This window comes from Leuciscus leuciscus, assembly GCF_965113295.1.
Source record: "Leuciscus leuciscus genome assembly, chromosome: 3".
Classification (NCBI taxonomy): Eukaryota; Metazoa; Chordata; class Actinopteri; order Cypriniformes; family Leuciscidae; genus Leuciscus; species Leuciscus leuciscus.
The window spans coordinates 42,264,446-42,286,704 of record NC_138727.1 but is presented as its reverse complement, the minus strand read 5'-3'; the positions used below and the strand labels follow the sequence as shown (position 1 = coordinate 42,286,704).

The following is a 22,259-nucleotide window of genomic DNA, read 5'->3' as shown; positions in this document are numbered from 1 at the left end:
CATAATATAACTAGGTACAAGACTGGAAGGTTTGGTGTATATAGGTGCTACTGAAGTGGAGATTTCGGACTTTTCGCACTCAAAAGTCATTTTGAGAAAACGGGCTTTAAAAATGTATCATCAGCCAATGAGATTGCGCATTCAGCCCTTTTACTTTCACGATTGGTTGCTGATAAAAAGGAAATGACCATATTTGGATCCGACAGGATTGTACAGGAGAGAGAGAGCTTCCTAACGGTGCTTGTGATGACTTTATGAGAAATCTACAGACGCAAACAGACAAAGTGTAGTAAAATAAAGACCTAAATGTGTATTTCAGACTTTTTTTCACCACAAGTCTGAAAGAAGACATGTTATTGAAAACAAATATCCCAAAATCTCTAAATTGACCAGTAAAAAAAAAAACGATGTTTTTGCCTGCCGTGTCTCGCCTTAACATGGTTTTCCACACAGTCATTTTCTAATTATATCCTTGTATATGTGCAGAAGCAGATCATATAGAACAGGGAAATTGCTCACAGTTACAGTTAGCTTGTTTTCCATCTTGTTTTCTCTCTCTAGGAGTTTACTTTCAAGAGAATAACACCATAGACACAGGCGAGGTGGATGTGGGCCGTAGAGCGGTGCAGGACGTCCCTCCAGGAACTTTTTGGCGTTCTCAGCTCTTCATTGACCAGCCACAGTCCCTGAAGTTCAACATCTCTGTTCAGAGAGGGGCCCTGGTGGGGGTCTATGGACGGAAAGGCCTGCCTCCCACACACACTCAGGTATCAGACTTTTGTTGTTGTTGTTTTTAAGATTAATGTTCCACTAGAACTGAGAAATGTATGTACTGGTTTAAATGAGGGGTATTCAACAACCATTATAGAACGAGGGATATCTCCATAACACTTTATTCATAATGTTCATTGAGAACATTAGCATTTTACATTATAAAATGCTTACCAGGTCAGATAGTTAATACTCATTGCATTAGTTAGAAATGTCATGCAACATTTTCAAGAAATGTCTGCCTTATATATCTTCTTCACTGACCTCCTGCAGTATTTTCACTGAACCCCTGAATTTAGATGATCTCTGTGGGTGCCAAATGACATGAAAGTAGCGCCATAGCATCTTTTTCAATGCCAATAATTCTGAATCAAGAGAAATTGAGCAATCTTTTGTAGGATGCTGTTTTTCACATTGGTAATCTTGTAATTTTTCTTTCATAATTACAGTCATAGTTCTCAGTGTAAGAAATACCACGGCACCCGCTATTCCAATTACCATCATCGTATTAGATGAGGCTCACAGACCTGCTACAAATGGCAGACAGCAAACTTTACTAAAAGGACCGCCACTTTTGTCAAACTTTCAAACCTGACCTTCAAAGCTACACAGTAGAGCTTGACAATTCCTATCCAATTTCTATCTGCCTCATCTCTGTAATTCAAACTTGAAGCAATTCATACTTCTATGTATGTTTTGCCCGCTTTGATTAAAAACTGAGCTTGGCCTTTGCAAGCAAACCAATTATTTTTCCTTGTCCTGGTTCTTTCTTTTTGCCAAGCAACAACAGTGCCTGAGCTTCTTCAAGGGTATATGACAAAACCCGTAAATGCTTAATAGAGGTAATTGGCAGCGGAGGCCTCCACAATGAGAGTCGATAGCACTGACCCAGTACTTTAATTGCCACACATTAATCAATATGTTTCTTAAAGGCTGAATAAAGGATAGGTTGAAGTTCTATTGACAGACAAAGGTGTGGAGACTTCTGTTTTCCTCCACTGATCGAAATGTCTTCTCGTTTTGTCAGATGTTGTTTTATAATTTCTTGCTCACTTATTCTTCTTCTCTTGTGTCATTTTCCTACGGGTCTCTTAGGAAAGAAATATATTTTTAATGCTCTGTAAATTGAGAAAAGCATGTTAAATTCATCAGAGGCCTTTACTAAGACTCGCTCTCTGGGAGCTGCTTGTCAAAGTGACAAAAAAAAACGTATGTCATAAAGCATTTCTGAAACGTAGAGTGTCTTTTTAAAGATCTTCCCCTAACACTCACATTGAGGATACCAGAGTTGTTTCCAAACATATTCATTACATCGCTTACAATATATTTGCAAATGTCAATTTCTTGAAATGTAGAAGTTTTAGAGCCACATGCTCTTCTTACAAGTAAAATGGAATGGACTGCATTTATATAGCGCTTTCACAGACCTATGGCCACCAAAGCGCTTTACATAGCCTCACATTCACCCATTCACTCACACATTCATACACCGACGGCGGTGTCAGCCATGCAGGGCGCCATCCAGCTCGTCGGGAGCAGCTGGGGTTAGGTGTCTTGCTCATGGACACCTCGACACTTGGTGGAACCGGGGATTGAACCACCAACCTTTCGGTTTGTAGACAACCTACATGAACCACTGTCGCCCCTTGTATCAAAGTATCAAAACCAATTCTTTGATATTCTATTTTATAACATAATACATCAGACTTCAAACATGCTGCACTGTTATATTCAAATCAAAGAGGTGGAGCTGCAGTGAAAATTAGCTGTTACTGCACTATGTCTGTGATTAAAATGTTATTTGATTCTGTCTGTGTGTGTTTGTGTACAGTATGACTTTGTGGAGCTGCTGGACGGCAGTCGTCTGATAGCTAAAGAGAAGCGAGGACTGGTGGAGGTGGAAGGAGCAGCCAGAAAGTCTCGTTCAGTTAACGTTCATGAGGCAGAGTTCATCCGCTACCTGGACTCAGGCACCTGGCATCTCGCATTCTACAATGATGGCAAGAACACTGAACAGGTCTCTTACAACACCATCATCATAGGTAAACCGTGCCTATACATATATCATATTATGTTGTTTTTATAAATGTTTTATATATATATATATATATATATATATATATATATATATAATGAGAAAATTAAAAAGACATTTTTAAGAATGTTAACTTACAAAATGTCAAGTTTTTCCTGCCTCCATTGAAGCACATTGAGCTCTTGAAACAATCTCAAATGATTTTAAATCACATAATCATCAGGTTTACACAAACTTCAAAATAACTTTCTGCTTGAGTGCTATTGTCAGCAGAGCCAAAATGAGGCATGCAAAATTCTAAGATGTTCTGAAATGCATGTAAAATTTCAGTTAAATGATTGTTCTGATAATTTTATTTATATGAAAAACAAATCTATTAAATTAGGAAAAAATATTACAGTATATAATCACAGTATACAATATACACATACAATTTTAGAGAAAGATTATAAAAAAAATGTTTTAAATTAATTAATCAAACGTGGCAGTAAAGACATTTATAACAATACATAAGATTTCTATTTCAAATAAATGCTGTTCTTTTGAAATCTCTATTAATTAAATCCTGAAATCCTGACTGCTGAAAAAATATAATGGTTTCCACATAAATATTCAGCAGCAAAAACTGCTTTCAGCATTGGTAATAATAAGAACAATTAATAATAATTTAGCACCAATAATAAATAACAATTGAGTGCCAAATCAGCAAATTTTTTGTGATATTTGACAGATCACGTGACACTGACGACTGGAGTAATGACAAATTCAGCTTTGCCATCACAGGAATAAATTATATTTTAAAATATATTAAAACATAAATCAGTTATTTTAAATTGTAATAATGTTTCACAATATTAGTTTTTCTCTGTTTTTCATCAAATAAATGCAGCCTTGTTGAGACTAAGAGACTTCTTTCAAATACATAAAACAAATCTTTAATTATTACAAACTTTTGACATGTAGTTTATATTACACTTTTTCAGCCTCTGTGTGGATATTTGTATGTACAGAGAGAGATAAAGAGAAGAGTGTTCACTGGTGAGCGTGTATAAGGACGATCAGAGCCGTATCGATCTGTGCTTTAAGTGGCCAGTGGGCGGCAGCTGATTCAAAGTGTTGCCTGGTGACCTGCAAGACCTTTCCTCTCTCATTCTTTCTCTTTTTCTCACCTTCTCTTCCCCTTCCCTTTCCCCACTTCTCTCACCTCCACCATGAACTCATAAAAATAGGCTTCAGCAAGAGTAATTTCCTTTGGAATTTGATCACAAAGACTAGAACATGAAAAATGGTCAGTGGGACTACAGCCAGCGTCCTCTTTTAAAAGCAGGTTGATTATGCTTCAATGAGTAAAAAGTTAACCTTTTGAAAATGAAAATTGATTATTTCTCTGTGGCGAGATAATATGGTCCTGCAGTAGGGTTGTCTCTCTGCTAAACGCTTCAGTAGTGTCATGACAGCGTGCTGGCAACAAGAGACCGGTGCAGTTCATGGCGCTGTCAGAATTGACTTACTGTAGACACCAGTGAGCTGCTTCTTTTAATGAAAGAATCAACAGGTGATGTCACAATCGTCGACGTCACCTTGGCAACACACAAAGTGAGAGAGTCAAAAAGTGTGTGGTAGAAGTGTGGATCAAATCTGTGATTGGCTGTATAACAGTTGTGCATCTAGTAGAATGCTAGATCTAGTTCTTAAATCTGATTGGTTGAGCAGCATTCTAAGAGTGTTGGTATAACTGTCTAACAGCCCTGAGAATTTTCACTGCTTATATCCCTCTGCTGGTCTGTGTGTTCCAGACAAACTTGGTTTCGGGGACTGATGGGACCACAAGGGATGATAAAAAATTATAATATCTTAAGATTAATCATGAGATTAATTATTTTATTATATTAACAGCCAAAGTTTTCCTTCAGATTTATGTCCATCCATCCATCTTCTTACGCTTATCCGGGTCGCTGGGGCAGCAGTCTAAGTAGGGATGCCCAGACTTCCCTCTCCCTAGACACTTCCTCCAGCTCTTCCGGGGGGACACCTTCTCGGGAAGGCGTCCAGGAGGCATCCGGAAAAGAGCCACCTCAGCTGGCCCCTCTCGATGTGGAGGAGCAGCGACTCTACTCTGAGCTCCTACCGAGTGACCGAGCTTCTCACCCTATATCTAAGGGATCGCCCAGCCATCCTGCGGAGAAAGCTCATTTCGGCCGCCTGTATCCGGGATCTTGTCCTTTCGGTCATGACCCACAGCTCATGACCATAGGTTAGAGTAGGAACGTAGATTGACTGGTAAATCGAGAGCTTCACCTTGCGGCTCAGCTCTTTCTTCACCACGACAGACCGGTACATCGACTGCATTACTGCAGAAGCTGCACCGATCCGTCTGTCAATCTCCCGTTCCATCCTTCCCTCACTCGTGAACAAGACCCCAAGATACTTGAACTCCTCCACTTGAGGCAGGAACTCTCAACCAACCTGAAGCGGGCAAACCTCCCTTTTCCGACTGAGAACCATGGCCTCGGATTTGGAGGCGCTGATTCTCATCCCAGCCGCTTCACACTCGGCTGCAAACCGTCCCAGTGCATGCTGAAGGTCCTGGTCTGATGGGGCCAGCACGACAACCTCATCCGCAAAGAGCAGAGATGAAATCGTGTGGCCCCCAAACCTGACACCCTCCGGCCCCTGGCTGCGCCTAGAAATTCTGTCCATAAAAATTATGAACAGAACCGGCGACAAAGGGCAGCCCTGCCGGAGTCCAACATGCACCGGGAACAAGTCTGACTTACTGCCGGCAATGTGAACCAGGCTCCTGCTCCGGTCGTACAGGGACCGGATAGCCCTTAGCAAAGGGCCCTGAACCCCATACTCCCAGAGCACCCTCCACAAGATGCCGCGAGGGACACAGTCGAATGCCTTCTCCAAATCCACAAAGCACATGTGCATTGTTTGGGCAAACTCCCATGAACCCTCCAACACCCTGGAGAGGGTATAGAGCTGGTCCAGTGTTCCACGACCGGGACGAAAACCGCACTGTTCCTCCTGAATCCGAGGTTCTACTATTGGCCGTATTCTCCTCTCCAGTACCCTGGCATAGACTTTCCCGGGGAGGCTGAGAAGTGTGATCCCCCTATAGTTGGAGCACACCCTCCGGTCCCCCTTCTTAAAAAGAGGGACCACCACCCCGGTCTGCCAGTCCAAAGGTACTGTCCCCGACCGCCACGTGATGTTGCAGAGGCATGTCAGCCAAGACAGCCCCACAACATCCAGAGACTTGAGGTACTCGGGGCGGATCTCATCCACCCCCGGTGCCTTGCCACCGAGGAGTTTCTTGACTACCTCGGTGACTTCAGCCCGGGTGATGGACGAGTCCACCTCCGAGCCCCCAGCCTCTGCTTCCTCAATGGAAGACGTGTCGTTGGGATTGAGGAGATCCTCAAAGTATTCCTTCCACCGTCCGATGACATCCCCACTCGAGGTCAACAGCTGCCCACCTCCACTATAAACAGTGTTGGTAGGGCACTGCTTCCCCCTCCTGAGGCGCCGGACGGTTTGCCAGATTCTCTTCGTAGTCCTTCTCCATGGCCTCACCGAACTCCTCCCAAGCCCGATTTTTTGCCTCCACAACCACCCGGGCTGCAGTCCGCTTGGCCTGCCGGTACCCGTCAGCTGCCTCAGGAGTCCCACAAGCCAGCCAGGCCTGATAGGACTCCTTCTTCAGCTTTACGGCATCCCTTACTTCCAGTGTCCACCACCGGGTTCGGGGATTGCCGCCTCGACAGGCACCGGAGACCTTGCGGCCACAGCTCCGAGTGGCCGCATTGACAATGGAGGTGGAGAACATGGTCCACTTGGACTCAATATCTCCAGAATCCCTCGGGATCTGGTCGAAGCTCTGCCGGAGGTGGAAGTTGAAGATCTCTCTGACAGGGAATTCGGCCAAACGTTCCCAACAGACCCTCACAGTACGTTTGGGTCTGCCGAGTCTGTCCAGCTTCCTCCCCCGCCATTGGATCCAACTCACCACCAGTTGGTGATCAGTTGACAGCTCCGCCCCTCTCTTCACCCGAGTGTCAAAGACATACGGCCGGAGGTCAGATGAAATGACCACATAGTCAATCATCGTCCTCCGGCCTAGGGTGTCCTGGTGCCATGTGCACTGATGGACACCCTTATGCTTGAACATGGTGTTCGTTATGGACAAGCTGTAACTAGCACAGAAGTCCAATAACAGAACACCACTCAGGTTCAGATCAGGGGGGCCGTTCCTCCCAATCACGCCCCTCCAGGTGTCACTGTCGCTGCCCACGTGGGCGTTGAAGTCCCCCAGTAGAACGACGGAGTCCCCAGTCGGAGCACTTTCCAGCACCCCTCCCAGAGACCCCAAGAAGGCCGGGTACTCTACACTGCCGTTTGGCCCATAGGCGCAGTGAGTGACCTATCCCCGACCCGAAGGCGCAGGGAAGTGACCCTCTCGTTCACCGGGGTGAACTCCAACACATGGCGGCTGAGCTGGGGGGCTATAAGCAAACCCACACCAGTCCGCCGCCTCTCACCATGGGCAACTCCAGATGGGTAAAGAGTCCATCCTCTCTCAAGGAGTGTGGTTCCAGAGCCCAAGCTGTGCGTGGAGGTGATCCCGACTATCTCTAGTCGGAACCTCTGAACCTCACGCACAATCTCAGGCTCCTTCCCCGCCAGAGAGGTGACGTTCCACGTCCCTAGAGCTAGTTTCCGTGTCCAGGGATCGGGTTGTCGAGGCCCCCGCCTTCGACCGCCACTCGATCCACTAAGCACCGGCCCCTTACAGTCCCTCCTGTAGGTGGTGGGTCCACGGGAGGGCGGCCCCACATCGCTCCTTCTGGCTGAGCCCGGCCGGACCCCATGGGGGGAGGCCCGAACACCAGGCGCTCGCATACGAGCCCCAACCCCGGGCCTGGCTCCAGGGTGGGGCCCCGGCTGCGCCATGCTGGGCGACGTCACGGTCCTCGATTTTTATTGGCATCAGATTTATATGTCTAGCAGTATTGATGAATAGAAAAAAAAACGTAAAGTGAATATTTTCCAAATAATATTTTACTCATGTATAATTTATAAAGTTTGAAAACCCTTGTATTAGTAGTGGGGATTTATCAGTCACTCTTCCTGCAGGTTACATTGTTTCGCCAGTAGATGACGACAAGTGACTCTCTGTAAGAGTTAGCCATTGAATCATTCACTTAACACTCAGGAACGAAACAACGTGTGTGTGTTGCTTGAAAGCTTTGTTTGGAGCTATTTGCTTTTGCAGAGTCAAGAAACAGCACTGATTCAAGTAATATTTGCAAAAAGTTTTTGCATGAGTCCTAGTGTATTCATATAAATAAGTGTGTTTTTAGTATATAAATGCTGATATGTAAACTTGAGTAGGAGCTGATGTGAGTGTAAACAACTTTGTGTGTTGCGCGTTACGCATTTTGTTTGGCACCAGCTGTGGTTGTCATGAGGAAAACGGCTTATTAAACATGCTAAATATCTTCTTTATGAACGTGAAAACTTCACAAAGGTTTCTGTGAGTTTTAGATTTAGGGTTAAATGATAGACAATTATCATTATTTCAGTATAAAAACAAAAGTCAATGGAAAGTCCCCACTATGACCGAAAAACAAACGTGCGTGTATGTGTGTTTTAATGGCCATCCAGCAGTGTAAAGAAAGCTCCGAGCAGAGCGTCTGGCTGCTAATTGGTGGTAATAATGCTTTGATTGGTTCATTAAGGCAGAGTAAGCCTAGATGCAGGTTTTTGTTAATCACGCATCTGGCACTCCTTTAATTAAAGATGGGGGGGTCTGAATGTCTGCTAATTTCCACAGACCGTCTCCTCAATTAATGCTTTTCTCACTCTCCTTTCCTTTCTCGCCCTCTTTCTTTCTGTGGCTCCCTCTCACACACTTTCATTCTTCCCCCCAGATACCCTCACAGAGTGTCCACACAATTGCCATGGTAACGGAGACTGTCGCTCGGGAACATGCCATTGTTTCCCAGGGTTCCTTGGGCCTGATTGCTCACGAGGTATGCTCTCCTACTCGCGTGCGCACACACACAGTCACACACGACTCTCCAGAGAAATAAACAACCAATGCCACTATTCATAATTGGTTTCAGATTGTCATTTGCGCAAGTACGGCTGGCTAGCAGGCTTATGGTGGGACTCAATTCCCAAGCCTGAACGGCTTCTTATTACCAGGAGGAAGCAACAATTAGTTTTATTTTCATGGTCTTTTTATTGTATTATTTTGTTTATTTTTTAGTGCTATTGTTTTTTTCTCCTCGTCGTCTGTTTGCTTTCTTTGTCAGTGTATCAGTCTGGTTTAATCCATAAAGAAATTGCTTACACTGAAAACTTCACCTGTTGAAGTCTTCTCTTCTCTGTCAAACTATTATACATTTTTTTTAGTTTTTGGTCTCTTAGCCTTTTTGCCCAATTGCTTTTTGTTTTTCTATTCAAAGCCGCTTGTCCAGTGCTGTGCAGTGGAAATGGGCAGTACTCCAGGGGGCGCTGTCTTTGTTACAGTGGCTGGAAGGGGACAGAGTGTGACGTTCCTAGCAACCAGTGCATCGATATTCACTGCAGCGGACACGGAATCTGCATCACGGGCAACTGTGCCTGCAACACAGGCTATAAAGGAGACAACTGTGAAGAAGGTCAGGGATACAAATCAAACATCAGTGATTTTGCAAAGCAAATTGTCCTATCGGAGCTTGTTCATTTCTGTTTTTTAAGAAAATATTTTAACATCAAAAATGTATTTTATGTCTCTTAAGAAACAGTGTTTACTACTTCACCTGCAGATCCTCCATTGAATGGTCTGATGTTAGAAAACAGTTTATTTGTTTTGCAGAGTTCTGCAGAATTTTTCATCTGTTTCCCTCCTTACAGACATCTTCAGCATCTCAAGTCTCAGTTCATAAGAGACCCATCAGAAGTCTTAATGGAAGCATTTATCCAACACTGCTATTTTCAGCGTTCTTGCCATTAAACCCCACTGCATTACACCATCAAAGATGTGCAAGATAATGTGTTATCAACGCGATCACTGATTACCCATTGGTTTGAGCAGGGATTGATTTTTTGTTCTCCTCTAGAAGTGTTTGAAAGCTCTGTCTCTGTGGACACGGACAGGCTTTTCACCAGACCTGATAAAAAAGAGAGCGAGTGAGAGAGACAGAATGGCTTGTTTGAGTGTTTGAGAGAGAGAAAAAATCTGTCCAGTTCATATCGCCTTTCAGCATCAGTTTTGCTTAATGAGGAGCCTAACGCCTTGTCTGTAGCCATCAAAGGGACTCTTCTGCCTGTGACCTTCTTTGATAATTTACTGTCCCTGCAATAATCATTACCAGTGTGTTAATAGTTCAATATTCAAAAAACAATTGCCATTCTCCACTTCACAGAGCAAATAATTACATTGATGTCCCTGCTGATGTGCAGGTCCCTTACCCATCAGCCTCGTGAGTGGGGAAAATGCTAGATTACAATTGATTTTTCTTAATTAGCAGAATTAGCTTTGTGCGTAGTGTTTATGTTACCGTGACTCGGCACGCAGCATGTAGAGTACTGACTGTGTTTATTTTTTTTCTTCCTGTAAGCCAGAAAGATTTTATTCCTGCAGCTCGATTGTAATGATTTGGCACGAACAACAAAACCGACTAATGCAATTTATGGAGGGAACTTTATTTTCTGGTCATGAATTGGCCTGTTGTCAATCAATGGCATGATTAAGCCCCATCAACTACCACACAATCAGAGGAATTAAGGGTTACTGAACCTCAGCCCTCTCCCAAGGGCTATTAAACATAAACACACACACACATACAAACATACATAATCTGCACAGGAGCCCCTTATGGCGTTTGAAAAGCAATGCGTAACACTGTCACACTCTGTGCACTCAGCCCTGCTTGCGCCTCAGTCCCCTTAAAAATTGCTTTTCCATCTGTAGCAGTGGACTTCTCCCAAAGAGATCTCTAGCACATTCTTTGAGAGCACATTGAGCGGCACATAGATCATGCTTCGCTACATATACTGTCTGAATCTGCTTATAATGTGTGTGCACTGGAACAGGGGGATTTTTGAGAGCCATTTAATGTGAAGCTTATGCTATGCACATCATAACAATTAGCAAATTATGGATTCCATTGAGATGAGTGAATTTTTAAAACGAATGTATTACTGTAAAAACAACACATTTTTCCTATTGATTTTATATTGCACAATGTTCCCTCAGGTTAACAACCCCATTTTATTTACTTTGCAAGCACACAATGCAGAGATGTCGAATAAACACAGTACATCTTCTCAGTCATTTAATTTAATTGAAAAAAAAAAATCACATTTGTTAGAGCGTAACCATTTTTTTTATAATTTAGAATGGTTTAAATGATTTGCATTTTATGAGAGGTTGCATTAATGTTATACTTATTTTTATGTTTTTATCTAATCCATTATCATAGGAACTGTCCATTTAGTATTAATATACAAAATTCTTCACATTTACAAGTACTATCTATAATTTTTTTTGAAAAAAATAAAAATATGAACATTTATATAAACGTGTTAAAAGTGTAAGCATTAGTATTAACATTTTAAGTAAAAATGAACTTAACCTCGGAGTGACTTTTTTTACTTTAATGTAGCAGCTTGTAGTACTTTAACATCTTCTTTTCATTATCACACAGTGTTGCCTCCATGCAAATGTTTTTTTTTTTTTGGGGTTTCATAATGCTTGCAATGGAGTGTCAAAAACAACATGGTCAACATGCATTGTCTTGCTACCCTGCTAACTAACAGGTTTCGCTTTCTTTTCCAAACACACATACAGTGGACTGCCTGGACCCCTCCTGTTCATCTCACGGAGTGTGTATTCACGGAGAGTGCCACTGCAATCCAGGCTGGGGCGGCAACAACTGCGAGATCCTGAAGACTATGTGCCCAGACCAGTGCTCGGGACACGGAACCTACCAGACGGAGAGTGGCACCTGCACCTGTGACGCCAACTGGACTGGACCCGACTGCTCAATCGGTACCCTTTATGCACTCATGCACCCACCTCCTCAATATGTCGGTCTTCCCACTTTATTATTTTATCTTGCTTTATTTGATACACTGAATGCCTGCTTATTGTTGTTAAAGGCATTAACAGGCTGTTATTTCAGATTTTCTGTCCTCCCCTCTGTTTAATCTGTCAGCAGACCTTCTCAAAGGCACGTTTGAGTCAACTTTAAATACACTATCATTATGAAATATCTTTCAGTCCATCAAAAGCTCAGCCGCAGCTGGTGTGGTATGTGTGTGCACGTCTTGTGTTTGTGCGAGTGACGATACTGATCTCTGTAATAAGAGCAGTATTGGACTCCTGCTGTTTTAGGACTCACCCATGGTCTGCCTTTTAGTTAGACAATGCTATTTTCCCAGCAGCAATCTGTGTCTAATGAAAATACTATTTCACCCTAGAGCCCCACACAGCAATCTCTCACTCACTTTTTCTCTCACTCCCTTTCTTTCTCACCCCATTTCGATCGAGGAAGAACCACCTGATGGCTTTGTAAACCACCACTTCCCTCCCTTCCATTAATTAGCTGTACATCTTCAATTAGTGCAGTGTTAATGAATGAGGCCTGTAATGCTCCCCCTCTGTCACGTTGACGGCTGCAGTGTTGTGGTAAATGCAGATAAACGCCTATTGCGTGGGGGCATATTTTGTTCGAAAAGTGTTTATAAAATTAGTATTACCCCTTTTGTCTTAGATAATGATAGAGTGAGAAAAATTTCATTCGAGAGGAGGGCATGTGTCAACAGAAGTGTCACGCATGTACACCCTTACATTTTTTTTGGTTACACTTTATTTTAAGGTGATGTAGTTACAATGTACTTACTCAAATAAGTACGGAGTAACATTAATTAACTACCTTTACTTACTATAGAGTTATGGTTAGGATTTGGTTTAGGTTTAGTTACTTGTAATTATGCATCATTTACTGTTATTACTATAGTAAGTACATGTAGTAACGTGTAACTACGTAACCTAAAAATTTGTATAAAAATAAATGTTACCCTTTTTTTGGCCAAATGTTATTCTGTGCATCTTGGAAAGTTAAGTTGCGCAGTTATTGTAAGTAACTAAAATATGTGTTTTTCTAAAATACTGTGGGAGAAATTACATATTCACATTTCTTTGGTCAGCACTTCTTCACCAAACCAGAAACTTGTTCTTTTTAATTCAAATTATATATTAGTTATCATTAGCATTATTATTATTATTATTGTCACTTTAAAAAATAATGAAACAAAATAGAAAATGCGCTCACTGTAAAAAACATTTATAAAACACATTCATTTTATTATTTTTTTTCAAAAAGAAACTGGGGGTTGGTCATGGGCAACTAAAAATTGTTTACAACATTTGTTAGTCTTGCTATTTCTACATACATTAATACATCATATAAATTAACATTTGGTTAATGTATTATGAAAAAACATTAACATTTCAAGTTATAATTGAAGTTATAAATAAGTAAGGTTAAAATAAAAGAAGATAATGTCTTTATAAGTTCACATTAGTCTATCAATGCATACTGTGAAAATATTCATTGTTAGTTCATGATACCTAATGCTAATTAAATTAACTAATGTCAATGAAGTGAAGGTCTTACCAAATCATGATATTAATTCTGACTTAATTCTGCTGTTTTCCTTTTTTAGTCTATTGATTTTTCAAATTGAATGAAGCACATTGAGAATCAATTTACTAAACTAAGCCTCACAATTATATGAACTAAGTTATCGCCTAGTGAGCCAGGATTTCCCCCCCCCCCCCCAAAAAATTAGGTGCATGACTCCTCGTACAACATGGACACACTCAGGCAATCAGTCCACACACTCTGGCTACAACTCTTGCAAAGACAGTAATCCAGATTGATATAGTACAGTTGCAGCAGGCTTACGGCTCGAGCCGTCAGTTTTCCAGAAGTACTTCCCAGCAGCTGCTCTCCATCTGTCTGTGTGAACTTATTCCTTGTGCACAGCCACTCTCTCTTTCAATCACACTCCCGCTCTAAGGAAACTGAGGTGAACTTCAGCGGAGTCTCGTCTGATGAAGGATGAAACACACAGGCGCCCACACATACACGCTGAAGGGCTGCGTCACTCCTGCCCACCTGCAGGAGGCATAATAACAGCACGCAGCAGGGAAGCCAACCACTAACTGGCACTCGCCTGACCCAAGGGCTGATGGGAAATTCTCTCCACATTTCTTCACTTCTGTTTCCTTGTCTCAATACACTTTCACCAGCTCTGGCTGAGTGTCATGTCATGGTTTCACGCCTTGTCAGGAAGCGCCAGAGAAAGAGTCAGAAAGGAGGTTGAAGAAAGGAGTTTAACAATACCCCATCCCATGATTTGTCTTTATCAGGAGATGTCTTTCTAGTGCTTTGTTTCTTCCGTGACAGGGTGTGTCAGGCTGCAAGGCTCTGGTGGAATGGTGTGTGTGGGCTGTTAAACTACAGCTTGCTTTGCGCCAGTCTGTCTTCATCTGCTATTCTGCCAAACCCACACACATCTACATGCGCATGTACACAAACGCATAAACTGAATCCAAATCAATCGCTATCAGACATTTTTCACAGGATATCATTCAAAATGCACCCAATTTTCCCTCATCAGCTTTTGTTGCCAGTTGCATTTACGCCCAGGTATGATAAACATGAAACTAGTTTCTATTGACAAAAAATTCTGTATAGAAGCTTTTGTCAATTCAGAATCATTTCCTGTAAACATGCCAACATTTTTTTTGAAAAGTAACAAACCTGCAAAGAGAAATGTTAATAAAATGCTTCCATGATAGCTTCGATCCCAAAAGCCATTCAAAAGCACTCCTGATGTTTGGCAGAGCGTGGAGTGTGTATAAATTGATTTATTTTGGCTTGATGTGTTTGCTTCAATCTATGTGGGAGGCCTGTCTTCTGGGTCTGGGTGGAAAGTTCAGCGTGTCAATTCACATCCATGTCTGTACGCTCTGATGTCTCCTTCCCTTCCCCCAACACACACCTTTAGCCAGCACCCCACCGCCAAAGCCTCCATGAGGAGCGCACACACTCCACTAGGTCAGAGAAGGTTGAGAAATGTCATTGTGACGGGGTGCCGATTGAGGTGGGGGCGGGCAGTCCCCCCGCCACACAGCCCGCTAGACACAGCAGGGGTCTGCAGTTATCTATTTCCTGTCATAAGTTTTTCACACTTGAAGTCAATAACTTAGACTTGACTATTCTCAGGAATGTAACCTCTGCTCTTGTTGTTTTGAGTAGAGGAGACTTGAACTTGAAATGTGCTACCACCTTGTAAAACACATGACCGTTATCATCCTTGGCTAGGCTACAGCCCAGAACAAAAAGTGATTTTAATTTTTTGGCCTTGTTTGTGTTTGCAGAGGTGTGTGCAGTGGACTGTGGCTCTCACGGTGTGTGTTTAGGAGGAAGCTGTCGCTGTGAAGAGGGTTGGGCTGGTTCGGTATGCGATCTGAAAGCGTGTCACCCACGCTGCACTGAGCACGGAACCTGCAAGGACGGCAAATGTGAATGCCACCAGGGCTGGACCGGAGAACATTGCACCGTCGGTAAGACAAACAATCATCAGTACTGTATGTCAGTATTTACACTACATGGCCAAAAGAATACACTCTTTTTAACATGTTTGGCTCCTTAATTCAAGTGAATTTCAGGGGCCTTTTCTGTTCCAGAATGACATCGATCCTATGTATAAAGATAATTCAATAAAATAATGATGTCTGATATGGAAGAACTTGACTTGCCTGTATAAAGCCCAGACCATGAATTTGGGAGGCTCCATTACCCCAAATCAGCATCTGATTTCTCTTTTGTCTGAATGGGAGAAAATACCACAGCCTTATTTTAACATCTAGTCGAGAAATGTGAGGATACACTTTTTTTTATGCCACCAAGCACATATGGGTGGGGGGGTTTTTTGTGTTTTTTTTCATATATACATTGTCATATGTATTTGCATAATGTGTACAAAGTTTTTTTCTCTCTCTGTCTCTCAATTTTTTCCAGCTGGTGTTGATGCTATTGTATCAAAGCTATTTGTTATGAAGTTTAACTCATATCTTTGAGCTTATTCCCTTTGTTTTTCTTCTTCACCTCCACCTGCTTTGGTTCTTCCACCTCAACAGGAAGAGGACTATGAGTGTTTGTTCTGTTTTGTACCTTCCCCCTGACCTTTGCTTGCTATCAAAGGGTTGACATTTTCATTGCAGTTGATGCAGGCTTCCACATGGGAACATCTATTCTGAAAATCAGGGAGCTAAACGACAGCAATTTATCCTTACACAAGCACTAAACTCTGTTCATTATTTAAATCTCAAAGAAAAACAGTCATGGCAAGTTGGATAGCATGTGTCCTGCTGGTTTAGTCTGGTTAATGCTGGTTAGTTGTGGTTTGGTGCTGGTCTTGTACCAAATTGTCCATATTTTTAAAATGTTTATGTCTTCACTTATCTATGAAAATATGGTCAAACAATCTATATAAATTTCTATAAAATTTTACATTTTAAATAAAGTCCCTCTGTTTCTTCTCAAACTCAAAGTCTTCAAGTTGCTTAACCGTCAGTCACTAAATCTGTTGATTTGTTGTTAGCGTGTTGGCTACATCCTCCACCAGCTCAACTCTCAGCAGGGTACGTCAGCTGCTCCATTACTCAACACGAGCGATCGAGGTATGCGGCCTTGTTAGCAAGCAGGCCTGTTTCATTGGGCAGCTTTATGAGAATCTGGCCAACATTTTGCTATTCGTCTTCCAAATTAGCACGGTTAGCACGTAATTCTGTCCTGCTCTTCTGTTCGAGCCAGCCACCCACACACCACACTCTCACCCCGGCTCCAAACTTTACTGAGCAAAAATGCTTGCTGAGTTTGATCACTTAATGACCTTGTTGCTCTAAGTTTAAACATTATAAATGGCCGTAAGACTGTAGGAGACCAAATTTTAAAATACATGTCTGTGGCTTTAATAGATTGGCCAATTTTATAGTTTCATTTAAGCTGAAGTGTGAAATTTCTGTGCTGCAAGCATCACCAAATGAAATTGCAAACATAATGACTGTTATCAAACATGTTTGCTGAATACTTACCCTGCTTGTCGTTTGTCTGCCGAAGAAATTGTACACGCCATTGGTTGAGCCAATGCTGCTGTGTTAGGCTTGTCTGGGTGCTCTTAAAAAAAGAGCAATGTGTTGACACTTTTCAGAGAAATTCACCTACGAATGGCTTACTTGCTTGTCCCTGTATATTAACACTTCAAGTTTAATGTGTTTACAGTATAATGCATTTATGTGCAAAAAAAGTACAGGTTGTGTTTACTTTGTGTGTGGCCTTCCAGAGTTTGGAGGATTGAATACATCTCTTTAGGCCAAGGTTGATACTTCGTCCCTCTTTGCTGAGTGCATGCATTGCAGAAGGTGTGTGTGTGTGTGTGTGTGTGTGTGTGTGTGTGTGTGTGTGTGTGTGTGTGTGTGTGTGTGTGTGTGTGTGTGTGTGTGTGTGTGTGTGTGTGTGTGTGTGTGTGTGTTTGAAAGAGAGCACAAGAGGGAGCTAAAAGAATTATGGTACCTCATACATCATATGTGTCAGACTGAGATAAGGGGCCTCTTGGATCCATGCAGGGGTGTGTGTTTGTGGATGTGTGAATTGTGTGTTTGTGTGTGTGACCTTCCCTGTCCCTCTACACCCACTCACTCTCATTAGACCTCTTCACAGTGAGTCCACACACACATGCCTGCATTACAGCATACTTGCGTCATGATTCTTTCACACAAAGACACTCAGACTGACCGGCAGCATCCAGACATTTTCAGTGTGTATTTTATTGTTATGACATGAAGTCTTTCTCAAAAAGCCTAAAAAATACAGACTTTTTTTCTTTGCTATATGGGCTATTTTTCTTAATCTGATTGGGGCCACGTTCATATATTGTCCTAGATCTTGGACAGTTTGAACTGATTATAAATGAAATTTATTAAATTCTCTCAATATCCCCCCCCCCCCCCCCCCCCCCCCCCCCCGAAACTATTCTAATGACACGCACTTTAGGAAACTAAATGCCGATATAAAGTTAATCTATACTGTAATATTCACAATGTTACTTAATATTATAACTTCAGCAAAATCTAGAGTATTTGATATATCATCAAGCCCTAATCCTAACTGAACATTATGATCTGTAATGTGAACTTATCCAGACAGTACATCAGATTTTTAAAAGAGGCATCTGTTTGATTTAGCTTAGTGTGACTCAGATCTGTTTATTCATTTGGAAATTATTGGGGAGCTTCATGAGAGGAGGAGAAGGAGAGTAGGAGCATGAAATATTTCTCACGACACCCAAAACACACTCTCTGCCAACTGCACATTCTCTTGTCGAAGGCTGCGATGCTCTTTTTAGATAACGGGTTATTTCAGGAGTTGCTGAGCGCTAAAAGGACTTCTCGAAAAATACTCAATTTAGTGGGTTGAGGTACATTTAGTAATTTTTTTAATCCACTTATAATCATATCACAAAAATGGCATCTATAGGAGTGGAAGTCCACGTATCATATAAAAGAGCCAGTCATTTTTTTTTATATATAAACCACCTGTTTGTTTTCTCTGAAATGTGCATGTCCATTAGCATTATATATATTTTTTTTTTATTCCGATTTTTCACCCAAAAAACCTTCTTGACTAACAGTTTTGGAAATTTCTGTTTTCCCTTCTTAGTAGTTGCGTCACTGAAAATAGTAACTGAGTACACTGAATTAAAAGGACTTTGGTGTAACTTAGTGAGCTACACTCACTAAATAAAAGCCTGTTTCTGAGATGCATCATCTCTACATCCTCTGAGCTCAAGCATTCACTTTAGCAACAAGTTTGGGAATATGATGAATCACAATGCATGTTGTATAATGTGAATAAATGGTGCATAGTCTGGAACACGAATATACTCGTGAACCCATTTTCTTAGGATCGTTTATTAGTAATAGCTCTTTAAAGAGTCTTTATGACTAAAGAAAAGAGATTTTTTTGTGTGAAGTGTGGCTTGTCAGAAGCTTCCACTGCCAGACATTTAAGATTTTTTATTAAGACTTGTATGCTTCATTAGGCCTTGGGCCCTTCCAGATCATTCATCAGAAGCTCAACTCTTACTGTGAGAAAGCCATGGATTACAGCAAGCTGTGCACACACATCAGTCAACCCTGCTGGAGCATACAGAAATGTACCCACACACACACATTCATTCAAAATAATCTTGTCAAACCTCCGTACTGTAAAAGTGCACAAATTGAACTATGGTGTGAAGAATCCTAAAGCATTATTGGAGCAGATCGGTTTACTCAGCAGCCATATAGGTACGGCCCCCAGGCAGCTATTTTGTAGTCATGCAAGTTGAATGAGGAAAGACCGAAATATCCAAACTGCTTGGCAAGGGTAGATTTCAATAACATGCCAAATCACAAATAAAATCTGACAACCATGGTATCACAAATGTTACTTTTATAGTTAAAATCTGGCTACAAAAATATGTTTTTCAGGTTTGTTCAGCTGATGCATGTGTTAGAGCAAAAAGGTATTGGCTGTTATATATTAAAGGCAGGACTTTTTTCCCCTAACATCTACCATATTGAGCTTTGTGATATATCACATTTATTTCAGCACCAGTGTCACATATGTTTAATATTTTTGTGGAAACTGTGATACACTACCATTCCAAAATTTGAGGAATGTATGATTTAAATAAAAAATAATAATCTTTTAATTAGCAAGGATGCATTAAATTGATTGAACAAAAGATCTTTCTAAGATTTCTAAGCAGCAAAAACTGTTTTCAACATTGATAATAGTAAGAACCATTATTAATAATTGAGCACCAATAATAATTGATACCTGTACATTGATACATAATGAAAATTACACTTTAAAATATATTAAAATAGAATTATTTTAAAATGTAATAATATTTCACAATATTACAGTTTTACTTTTTATTATTTATCAATTCAGTATAATTAATACAGCATATTTAATGTTTGATCGGTAGAGTACCTTGCATGTAGTCGAAAACAAATGCATGCGGTACTGAAGCGCCTGTCCTTCAAATCCTCCCATTTATTATCACGCATGCACACGAGCATACAGACAAAAAAAAAATCAATAGCAAAACCTACAGCACGCTAATACACAACTACATCATCTTGATCTCCAATGCCCTCAATTCTCCCCTCACATCAAACCATGTCAGATAGATGGATGATTAAAGCAAAAACAGCACGCACTGTACATCTACAAATCATTTTCCACGCTTTATCATTTCAATCAGTAATTAAGGAAATGCCCTGTTACAGCATATTAATCCAAGCATGCTCTGAAAAGGGAACGGGAATCAGACTTGCAGTCTGTGTAATGCTGCGGATGGAGGTGGTGGTGGTGGTGGTGGTGGCATGCGCTATCCTGTCATTACGGTGGCGGGGCATCTGTCGGGCAGGTAGAGGGCTGACACATTGCTAACATTTGATTGGTTCTGTGGGATGGCTTGAGGTGCCCATGAGCGTGATTAAAACACGTTTGGCCTCTATGTCACACTAGCTATACCCACAGCTGTGGGGGCATGTATACCACCATGTGGCTGTGCATAGCAATTAGGATAATGGAAATTAATAAAGGCTTTTTCTTTTTGGAAGAACAGTGACTGAGCCGAGCTGGACGCGATGTGTAATTGTTTCCAGATTAATGTCACTTTAATCAGAGCTCTTTGAATGTGCACGTAAATAATGAAGCATTGATGTCCATAAAGGGATGATTGCCTTTTTTCCCTTCCCCTCCGTCTCTCCTTCACTTACTCTCTCTCACTCTCTCTCTCTCTCTCTCTCTCTCACACTCTCTCTCTCTCTCTCTCTCTCTCTCTCTCCCTCTCTCTCTCCCCCCTCAGGACCATCAATGTAAATGAACAAAAGTTTGTTGTAATTAGCCAGTAATTGGCTGCCCTCACTGGCAAGTTTCCAGCTCAGAGTATGCGTTAGCTTGTGTTTTCATAACCCGTTGTGTATTCTGGGATAGATACGCAGCCCGGTCTGCTACAACTGTGTAAGTTCTGGATCTCCCAGACATAACAGTGAGTGTGTGGAAACGAGACACCCGAGGAATTTAATCAGTACGCTCTTGCTCTCGCTCTCGCTCGCGCGCTCTCTCTCTCTCTCTCTCACACACACACACACACACACACACACACACACACACACACACACACACACACACACACACACACACAACCTCTCAATCTGTCTCAACCACACACAGTCATCTTCCATTCACACAAGAGTATCTTCCTTAAGAACATAATCCAGCTAATGAAGCCTCTGCATAGTAGCGTTGTTATGCTTGTATTAAAAGGTGACCTTTTATTTAAGATGATTTGTTGTGACTTAGCATATGTAATGTTATGACACGCCGCACAGGGTTTCTCCCAAAGCCTTGTCAGAAATCATTTCATTTAGCCACAGGAAGGAGATGATTGCTCTCGTACACATGCGGATGATTCAGAGCTTATCCATACAGTATTCCCACCAACACACTTTTTTTTTTCTTCTCACTCAGGGCCATATAATATTTCACTCACACACTGAGAGGCTCAAGGATAATAGACCTGATGTGATGACAATGTGAAACGTGAAATCGCAAACATACAGCAGGATTCTTGAACCACATGTCAATCATTGGGATGCAATTTCCAATTAGCATGTGAGGTCCCGTTCGGTGCAGTACTGTAAATCCCATGATGCCTATGTTATTTACTTTATGCATTATGAGTGATAGTGTCACACATTTGAAAACCGATTTATGGGAACGCTTAGTGAATACTGAACAGGAAGAGTGAGTCATTTTCTATGGGGGTGTTGTTTTTCCTTTGCTCCACAAATGGTGTCGCAGAGGATTGTGCAGGGTATCTTTAGGATTTGAGAGCCACGGAAGTCCAAGACTGCTCAGTGGACATGTTTTTGCTTTATTTAACCCATTGTGTTAGTTTTTGTAAAGGAGTTGTAAAGTACACTGAAAAATATTTGGTGTATGATTTACTTTGAAACAATTTTCACAATTCAGGAAGTGAATTAAATGTGATATTTTGAAGTTGAAGTTTTTTTGATTTTTTTTATCTATGTTTTATTTACAACTTTGAAAAATCTTTGTTTATATATATTTTTTGTGAGAAAGGAAAAATCAGTTAGCAATAGCATGTCTACTCGTTTTGAATGTCTGTCAATAGAAGATGCACTTTGGAACCAGATGCTGAAATTACGACATCTTCCAGCAGTACTAAAAAAGCTCTTAGTTTCTGTATGTGGTTTTCAGGTTGACTGTCTTTTCACACCTTTTTAACATCCTCTTCT

At 41.4% G+C, this 22,259-nt stretch overlaps 1 protein-coding gene across 14 annotated transcripts in view; it reads left to right on the top strand.

Moving 5' to 3' along the window:
- The window catches only part of tenm3 (teneurin transmembrane protein 3), a 282,460-nt gene that overhangs the window by 208,571 nt on the left and 51,630 nt on the right, over nt 1-22,259 (top strand). For all 14 annotated transcript variants that reach the window (XM_082163193.1, XM_082163199.1, XM_082163186.1 and 11 more), the window contains 6 exons: nt 562-767; nt 2,603-2,813; nt 8,743-8,844; nt 9,283-9,477; nt 11,652-11,852; nt 15,255-15,440. In XM_082163193.1, the coding sequence (XP_082019319.1) occupies nt 562-767; nt 2,603-2,813; nt 8,743-8,844; nt 9,283-9,477; nt 11,652-11,852; nt 15,255-15,440 (1,101 nt within the window). The remainder of the gene's footprint in view (nt 1-561; nt 768-2,602; nt 2,814-8,742; nt 8,845-9,282; nt 9,478-11,651; nt 11,853-15,254; nt 15,441-22,259) is intronic.